The sequence below is a fragment of the Micromesistius poutassou genome (genome assembly GCF_964030765.1).
Source record: "Micromesistius poutassou genome assembly, chromosome: 3".
Classification (NCBI taxonomy): domain Eukaryota; kingdom Metazoa; phylum Chordata; class Actinopteri; order Gadiformes; family Gadidae; genus Micromesistius; species Micromesistius poutassou.
The window spans coordinates 22,672,946-22,682,945 of NC_140273.1; the positions used below are offsets into that span (position 1 = coordinate 22,672,946).

A 10,000-nucleotide genomic window follows, 5' to 3' on the forward strand; every position below is an offset into this window, starting at 1 on the left:
GGATGTTTGGAACTCCAAGTCGAACACTGTGCGTGTGTGTGTGTGTGTGTGTGTGTGTGTGTGTGTGTGTGTGTGTGTGTGTGTGCGTCTGTGTGTGTGTGAGGGGGGGGGGTTGTAATTTTCCTGTGTGACTGCCAAATACCCACTAAGTCTAGCTATCTATTACTCTGAGTGTACGCTCTGAGCACACCTAACAGAAGGCTGTGGGTTAGACAGTGAGTAAGGGGAGATTAGGGGTTCATGTTTGTTGAGAATAATTATCACATGTAGCAAACAAAACTGATTGAAGATGTTTTGATTGAACGTTTTTTTTTTTCATTGAGTATAAATCAGGTTGGAAGAAGAAAAAAAAGGTCTCTCTCATAAAAGACTTGTAAGAGAGAGAGTGTGTGTGTGTGTGTGTGTGTGTGTGTGTGTGTGTGTGTGTGTGTGTGTGTGTGTGTGTGTGTGTGTGTGTGTGTGTGTGTGTGTGTGTGTCCAGGTTTGCTGCTTTCTGATTAGTTAATAGGTCTGTTAAGCAAACATCTTAGATTTAGCGACTTCTTAATGAGCCCTTCATAATACAAAGAGAAACACAACTCACCTACACACACACACACACACACACACACACACACACACACACACACACACCAACCTGCTCAGGCATGATTGATGGCTTCCTTTAATTACGGTGTAAAAGCTGTGTGGCTGTCGAGGGTTTCCTTAATTACAAGTGGGCTGATGGAAACGTCAACACATGGAGAATTGGAGGAGGCGATTTCATTTGATGAGTTCATTTGACAATGTTGAAAAATGTTATCTTTAGGGAAATGCCTCAATCATACTACTCTTATTTTATGTCCATAATCTTCTACTCAAATGTATGTTTTGGTGATAAATAGGCCGCCAGTGAAATAATAAAGCAGTAACCATCTCACAGCCTACGTTGCAGTACCCCACAGTAAACACCCTGACAAGGTTTCCTGGATTCCGTTCAGCACTACGTCGGACTAGTAGGGCTGGGTCTGTCTGGGGACACTTCCGTGTTCATCATAGTCCTGTGTGCTGAGTCCTGAGTTGTTAGAGTACAAACACAACCTGAGTCTACGCAAACCACTTTTGAAACACTGTACAGCCAGGGGGTCACGATCAGATGACACAAACCTCCACAACGTCACAGAGGGACTCTAACCCTAACCCTCCACTGGACCCATCGTCATCTGATGGCTCCCACAACATACTGGCCATCTCACTTCCACCAGATCACCCCAGTGTTCCCTCGGTCCAAATGTCTGCCCCTTCCTCCGGGTTGCCACAAGCTTATCACCAGAACGGCATGTTCTGCTGGTCTGGGGTCATGCTGCTCCTTGCTCTCCAAGTATCCATTGGTGCACAGGGTGGTCGTTTCCATGGCCACCTAGTGAAACATGATCACTTTTCGTCTGTGGTTAACTTTGATACAGTCGAGTACACAGGGACTTACATGTCCTTCTCTAGCAAGCTCTAGGGTCCTTGTTTGACGCCTTCACCGATTTATTCATTGAAATAGTCTCACCGTGTGTAATTGGGAGAAAGGGAGACACAATGCAACACAGACACAGACACAGACACAGACACAGAGACAAGAGGGCAGAAGAGGGGACAAGAACAAAGAACATCATCCTCCATCTAAAGCCACCATGAAGTTGCTGTTTAAGCATATCACCGCAGTAGACCCAGACTTGCACAGGTCAGTAATGTGAATGGCAGGAGCTTGCTCAATGATCTCTTGTGAACTCTTGGAATTCCACAGAAAGCCAAAAGTGGCCGATGGAAGACTGCATAGCCCTCTGGTGTGGCTGCTGGTCACAATAGGCCTGAGTAGGAACAGATTATGAATCCACTGGTCTAGGATAACATCCTCATCAAAATAACTGGCAAATTACTGAAACAACCACATAAGCTGCTCAGTCACCACATATTGCAAGGTGTCCATTGACAGTTTTGCCTTAAGCATGCAAACATGAATCATGAAGAAACATGATTTCAGTCTTGTAATTCAAAAGCAATGCAAAGCTTTTAAAACATTGCAGTGGTCATGTGTAAACCAATGCGTGACATCCAGGACTCTACATCCATATATTTGGCAGCCTATGGCTGGACCTGAGGACTGGATATGTTTGACCAAACTTCTTCCTGTAAATTGCAGAGCCTGGCCACGACCTGACCACAGGGTGGACAGTAGACTTCTGTGTGTGGAAGAAACTATTTGTAGTACACACATATGACAGAAGCAGAAGCATGACGACGTTTAACACAGTGAATGAAAAAAACGGCCTGCCGTATTCCACCTCTTGCATTTTGGCAACGAGGCCACTTCAGTGGCATCAGTCTAAATTGACACCATCACAACATGTGCCACTGCATTGTGACGAATCGATACCTCTCTCATGTACCCCTTTCGATGCGTCGAGAATATCCTGTCTGGTAGTTGTTGGGCAATGGGTAACAAAATAAAACTGTGACAAATCAATGAGATGAGCTCTGCGGGCCACATGGGGGGGCCACATGGGGGGCCTCACGGAGCCGCAGTGGGAAGGGGCTTTCCAGAGTTCCGTCCGGCCCTTGATCTCTAACGTCTCGTTCCATACCAGGAATGTGGTGAGCGACGCTAGCGTCAGCGAGTGGGACGATGTCAAGTTCGGCAGCAGCTCACCAAGCGGCAGGCCCTACCTGTGTTTCTCCAAGGAGGCGATTGAGCAGTCGCTGAAAAACCTGGAAAGGCACCAGGTACGTAGAGTACCGTCTACCAGGCAGGAGCTGTCCATGTCCAGGAGCTGTCCATGGCGCAGCGGCCCTCAGTGAGGGGAGGTGGCCGTCGACTGGAGGTGGAGGTCCCGAGGTCCCGGTTGGCACTGAGGCAGGACCTCGAACTCAGGACCTCGACAAGTTCTGAGTTCTACTGAGGCACTGACGCCCGTATTCCACCGGGGACGTAAGCGCCGCGGAACGGCTGCGTCGCGGAACGGCTGCGTCCTGTGCCCTGCGTCAATCCCCACCGGGCGCGGAACGGCAGCGCGCGCTACCTTGCGAGCCAGCCGTATTCACGCGAGATCACAAGATCACGCGATAATCCTTTTTAACTGTGTGGATAAAGGAAATCCTTTCTCACATTGTCTTTGTAAAAAGGATGATTGATTTCGTAAATGATTTTATGTTGCTCCACTTCGATAATAAGTCTCTCGTCGTCCATGTTGCCGACCCTCTGAGACCCTTTGATTGATTGACTGCTGACCTGGTGCCACCGGTCATGACATAATGTTGATGTGAAGTTGTATAGGCTACATGAGCGGAGTATTGTGTTTTATTTTGAAAATTGACCGGATGCTCTATGGCTTTTATTATTTCACTTCCTGCCCGGCTCGATCTGCTCTGTGGAAATTGACGCGGTTCAGCAACGGCTCGCGTCAAAATAGAAGTGCTGCGACTGAGCAGAGGTGTCGGGGCGAAGGGGCTCAGCCTCACGTACGGATGGGCGCTGGACGGAAGCCTCTGGGGGGGTTCAGTGCTTCAACGTTCCTCCGACACACTGCCGGGCCCGGGTTTGCTTGGTTCATCATTAGCAGGCTTTTCTGGATTTTAAAAGATTAAAAAAAAATAAGAACTTGAGAACTAAAGTTAGTCAGGCAAAAGTACAGGCAACGGTATGGCACGAGATGTAAACCGGCAGTGGTCAACGAACTAGGGGAACTTTAAAACGCCAGGGGATGAGGGAATTGAAAACACCTGTGGAAAAACGAATTCTACTACACACACAAAGGGGGTGGAGACACGGCGGTGCAGGTGGAGCCCCCCCCTAGTGCCCCCTGCTGGCCTCTGGGTGCCGTCAGATTTGTGATGGCAGCAGCCATTGGTCCCTCGAGCTGTCAGTTCCGCCCTTCAAACCAATCCCATCAATGCTCGAGCACCACCTGATGTTTGACCGTTAGCGTGCTGCTCTGGACTCTCTTGTAGAATTAAAACGTCACAAAAACTCAAATCGAGGCGAGGCCAACAGTGACAATATCACTTTGTTTGCAGGGTAAAAATATGATATGATTAAGAAAGTTAATTGTAAGAATTGTTACAAATGTCAAGCACGCACATTCAACACGGTGAAGTAGTAATAACCATTTGAGATGATTATGTGTTATGTAACGTGTAGATAAAGACAAAAAGATAAATCTACAAAAGACTATCTACACATAATATTATATTTTATGAAAATGTCAATGTACTGATGTACAAATGTGTGTTTCTCCTTTTCTACATGTTTTCATACGAAGGCGACACTCTCTTGTAATTGGCAACAACTCAATCCTAAACGTCATCCGTAGTACCGTTGAAGACGTATCAAGTGTCGTTATCAGATCTGACAAAGAGGCAAAGAACCTTCCGCCATTGTGGAACATACCGGCATGTCATCACAGAACCGGACGCACACCCAACAACACAGATATAAACACACACCCGCACATACAGGAGAGAGGGACCTGTACACACACTCAAACATACTTTCACTGGCAAACACAGCCCTGTTCCATTTATTTATTCAGGGAAGAACTGGCAGAGATCAGAGCAGTGGCTGCTTCAGGGGGAAATGCAGCTGTTTGTGAGTGTGTGTGTGTGTGTGTGTGTGTGTGTGTGTGTGTGTGTGTGTGTGTGTGTGTGTGTGTGTGTGAGTGAGTGAGTGTGTAAGCGTGTGCGTGTGAGTGTGTGTGTGTGTGTGTGTGTGTGTGTGTGTGTGTGTGCATGTGTGTGTGTGTGTGTGTGTGTGTGTGTGTGTGTGTGAGTGAGTGTGTAAGCGTGTGCGTGTGTGTGTGTGTGTGTGTGTGTGTGTGTGTGTGTGTGTGTGTGTGTGTGTGTGTGAGTGTGTGTACTTGTGTGTGTGCGTGTGTGTGTGTACGTGTGAGTATGTGTGTGTGTGTGTGTGTGTGTGTGTGTGTGTGTGTGTGTGTGTGTGTGTGTGTGTGTGTGTGTGTGTGTGTGCATGTGCGTGCGTGTGTGTTGGGGGGCGGGGGGGGGGGGGGGGGGGGTGGAGGGCAGAGAGAGAAAAAGAAAGAAAAAAAGTGCAGCGAGTCAGAAGTGAGGGCTGGAGGACGGATTGGGAGCCTGACCGACTGACCCGCACTCTCATTATGTGTCATTATCAGGAGACACAAACTAATCTAAATTACTGCAACAGCTCCCATTTATATAGTTGGATTACAAAGAGATGGTACATGCACACGCACACACGCAGACAAACACAAACGCACACACGCATGGACCTGCACACAGACTAACACAAATACACACGTACACGCACATGTGCACACACACATGCACACACCATCCAAATAAAAACTTAAAGAACACACACATATGTTTTTGTATATATATATACATATATACCAACCACATATAATATCATAAATAAAGACATTTTATCAAGGAATGCAGTCAATCCTTTACAAGTAAGGATTTTAAGGATTCAAAAATGAATAACTCATTCATTATCACAAAAAACAATTTAAATAGAAAATAAGTCAGCAAAGATAAAGTATTACAAACATATGCTGAATAGAACCTTGAAGATCTTTCTTGGATCGTAAAAATTGCTCACCAATCAGATTATTGGAGAAGTGACTTCTTATTCAGGTTTACTTGTTGTGTTTTATTCTTTTGACAGAAATATCCCAGAAAAAAGCTTCATGTGTGTCTTCCCTTTTTAATATCATGTTTAAACTAATGGAGCTATTTATAGGCCTACGTACACAATTCGGTATGTGTAAATAATACATAAATATATAAATCAATTAATAAATGTATATTCATTACAATAATACCTAAGAACATATTATAATTATTTAAATTCTAATTATGATTGCAATTACAATTATAATAATTCATTATAATTATATATCTAGATATAATGCTTTCCATACATGGACAGTTAATAAAAAAAACATATTTATTACTTATTACAATTATTTTTTTGATGCCATCAAGCAAATATGTTATGCCAAGTTCCGTACTGCAGTACATGTTAAAGTATTACAGAGAGCGTCACCGCAATACGATCACCCGGTGGCTATAATATACATCGTCTTACGGCCTATTTACAGACAAGGTAGTCTTACCACTGTGTTGCACGGTTTGCATACGATTGAATGTGCATGTTTCCCCATTGATGAGCACGTCCGAGCACTACCAACGCAGATGGTTTACAACGCGCCAGTAGAAAGGCGTTCGCCAGTGAGAGGCGGAAATAGGACGCATGTGACGCCCAGTGAACCGAATAAAGACAAAGTCATATTGTTGGTTTTGAAAGGTGGGTTTAACGGCTATAAAGGTGATTCATGTCTAAAGTAACATGTAAAGGTGTGGGGTCATGCAGTTAGAGGCCACGTTGCCGTACAGTGAGGCCTACAGACTAAACGGAAGAATGAGACACGATGCATCCCAGGCTGGTAAAGCTACCTCAAATATAATATAAATTCAAAGTAGGCCTTTATCTTCATATTATTTTCATATTCAATAATTTATTTAATAATTTATCAATGGAAGTAGTATCACTAGCCCTATGCCAGTATTGAGTCACATTCGTCATACAATACGGTATATGGTACTATGGTATTCATATTTAAACTAAACTCAACAGACTAATATTTTCGATAATTAGGCCACTGTTACTGACTATGATAAGGTTTGGGCTGTAGGCCTAAGTCTAAAGCCTCATTAATTTGCTGTATTTCCTTGAAACAAAGTTTATTATAGATAGAGTTTATTTTACTGATTAAACTAAATGGCCCAACAGGCTTAGGGCCGTAAACTAAAACTACGGTCATATCATGAGCGTTAACTTCAACTTTTTCATTTTAAAAAGCTATTTTAATTGGCAATTTTTAGGCTTAGTGTATGTATGTCAGGCAAATCGGAATAGATAACAGCTTATCATTGCATGTTTGTTTTTTTGTTGTGTGTGTGTGTGTGTGTGTGTGTGTGTGTGTATGTGTGTGTGTGTGTGTGTGTGTGTGTGTGTGTGTGTGTGTGTGTGTGTGTGTGTGTGTGTGTGTGTTTATGCGGCCTTGCATGCGTGCATGTGAGCGCATGCTTGAGTGTTTGCGTGTGTGTGTGTGTGTGTGTGTGTGTATGTGTGTATGTATGTGTGTGTGTGTGTGTGTGTGTGTGTGTGTGTGTGTGTGTGTGTGTGTGTGTGTGTGTGTTTGTGCGGCCTTGCGTGCGTGCATGTGAGCGCGTGCTTGAGTGTGTGTGTGTGTGTGTGTGTGTGTGTGTGTGTGTGTATACGCGTGTGTGTGTGTGTGTGTGTGTGTGTGTGTGTGTGTGCGCGCGCGTGCGTGTCCGTGGGAGGCACACACCCACGCGCCTCGTGCACGCGTGCGCTGGCCCACTTGTCAGGTCCATTGAAGTTAAGGACAGATACTCAAAGTCGGCCGAGTTTGGCCTCAGCTATTACCGTATTATTGTCCTCTGTCGGCTTCCACGATTGGTCACTGGAGGATGTGACGTGCACTCCCCGCCCCGCCCTGTCCGTGACGCGCCCCGCCGTAGCTGGAGACAGCTGTGGATGCCTAGTGTCTGCGTTCTGCGTTCTGACCCCACATTCCGTTCGCGGCCCCTCTGTATGCGTGCTAAGTTTGCCAAGCGAGAACCGAGTTGGACCTATTGGATTTTTCTCTTCTTTTTTTTTTTTACAACTTTTCAGCCCTCATTGACAATCGTCCTGTTCCTAAACATTAGAGAGGCGTCTTTCTTGGAGTAAGTGTTTAGATTTTCTTTCTGGATTTGTGTGTTCGCGTCCCCCTCTGCCTTCGCATCGCGCGGCTGTAGAAGCGGATAAATATGATCCTATTCTCCGGAGAAACAGTCACAGGTTACAGATAAGTAGGGCAGCGTTTCATCGAGGAGCTTCTTCATCACGGTTTCTTTATTTAAGTAGACAATACATGGTCTATTCTTGTCGTGCAGCATATTGCCCCTTTCGGCCACCTTGCCCATGGGGACATCCGACCCAAAAACTTTTCGATTGGACCAGAGCAGCGTGTAGTCCGTTCTGAGCTGTGCCCGGTGCGCGCCCCGCAGCGCAGTCCCCTCTCACCATGAGCCTTGTGTCGGGCTTTCCGCACCACCCGGTCATGCACCACCACGACAGCCACTACTCCTTCCACGCTGCAGCGGGCCGATGTCACGAGGAGACCGCCGGACCTCCGTACTTCACGGGCTGGTTGATCAGCCACGCGGACATGTCCCCCACCGATTACGCACTCGCGCCCGGCTACAGCCCAGAGTACCTGGGCAACACGGCGTCCGCCGTCGGACTGGACCCTCACCATCACCATTACGGGTCTGCTCTGGTCCCGGCCGGGATCTCGGTGAACGGCAGCACGGGCATGCACCACCACACGCACCCCCGGCCCGTGAAGCGGAGACCGACGGCCAACCGCAAGGAACGGCGCCGGACTCAGAGCATCAACTCGGCTTTCGCCGAGTTGAGGGAATGTATACCGAATGTACCGGCGGACACCAAGCTGTCTAAAATCAAGACCTTGAGGCTGGCCACCAGCTACATCGCATACCTGATGGACATTCTGGACAAAGACGGCCAGCATGGAGACACAGAGGCCTTTAAAGCCGACTTTAAGAAGACAGAAGGGAAGGAGGAGAGGAGGAAACGAGAAGCAGTGAGTAGATCATCTTTATGGCCTCGCTACTGTTAGGCCTGCGTCCATTGTTGTGTATTTTACAGGGAATTTAAAACGGTAGTTCTATAAGACCTCGTATAAATAACTGAGGCATAGGCCCATGTTGTGTTACATTAGCATTACGTGTATACCGTGTAGGCATACTAGTTAGAAATAATAATAATACATAATAATTAGGCTATAAAAGTGATGATAAACCAACTGCTTAATGCCCCTCTGCAACCCCACAATCAATATGCACCACTGACAGACGCGGTGCGGAGGAAGTGTAACGCAGAGCGAATAACGATGTATAACTACCTGTACCTACATGCATACGACCTGGTCCATCTGCGACCACGGACGGACCGTGGTTTAAACGGGCCGGCGGGTGGTGACCCCTGGGCCTATACAGACCTGGTGAAAGGCCCAGCGACAGTCCTGATGTGGTACACGCTGACATGTAACGTTCCTTTCAGTGTGTCCGTTTTAACGCGACCAGGAAGAGGACTGTGTAGGCCTGCGGTGCTACCCGGGCTCTGGTCGCCTGTAGGCCTGCGGTCCTACCCGGGCTCTGGTCGCCTGTAGGCCTGCTCCTACCCGGGCTCTGGTCGCCTGTAGGCCTGCTCCTACCCGGGCTCTGGTCGCCTGCAGGCCGAGGCCTGCACCTCGACACAAAGCTACCAATTAATGACGATGCCGATTAAATACAAATCAGCGTCTGTGTACATTGAATGACGGATAGTGCAAGAAAGACACGGCCAACAACATGAAGTATTATTATATATTAACACGTCCGTGTGCGAGAAGGCCGGGCTCCGAGAGACGGTGGCTTCATATCCATAGTTTAACGTGATCTCGTCATCGTTTAATGTGATCTGGTCATCGTTTAACGTGATCTGGTCATAGTTTAACGTGATCTGGTCATCCTGGAGTCAGCCAACAGATTAGCCATGCTGTGGGCGCGAGGCCGGGCGCAGGATTAGTTCATTCGAGATGAAATAGATTAGAATAAAATCACTTCCGATTTATTTAGGCTATAGATAAACACAATTACACGATTGTTTATTGAAGGCCTACGGTGGGATGGTGCTATGTGGCGATCAGGCCTAAACGACAACAAAACAACAAAGTCTACCATTTAAATAATTAGCCACGTGCAACTCATTTTGCATACAGCGTGCTGAACGATGACACCCATCACCTATACGTATTAGTGGATCAATAATCAATAAGGTCAGCCGAACCTGAAATGTTATGGGATACAGTTAGCTTTAAGGTCAAGTAAGGCCGAAAGTCACCAACTTAATATCAGC

At 46.6% G+C, this 10,000-nt stretch overlaps 1 protein-coding gene across 1 annotated transcript in view; it reads left to right on the forward strand.

Moving 5' to 3' along the window:
• Window positions 1-7,621: 7,621 nt before the first annotated feature.
• Window positions 7,622-10,000, forward strand: part of hand2 (heart and neural crest derivatives expressed 2) — a 5,024-nt gene continuing 2,645 nt past the window's right edge. The window contains exon 1 of the mRNA XM_084464932.1: window positions 7,622-8,684. Within this exon, the coding sequence (XP_084321058.1) occupies window positions 8,103-8,684 (582 nt within the window). The 5' untranslated portion in view covers window positions 7,622-8,102. The remainder of the gene's footprint in view (window positions 8,685-10,000) is intronic.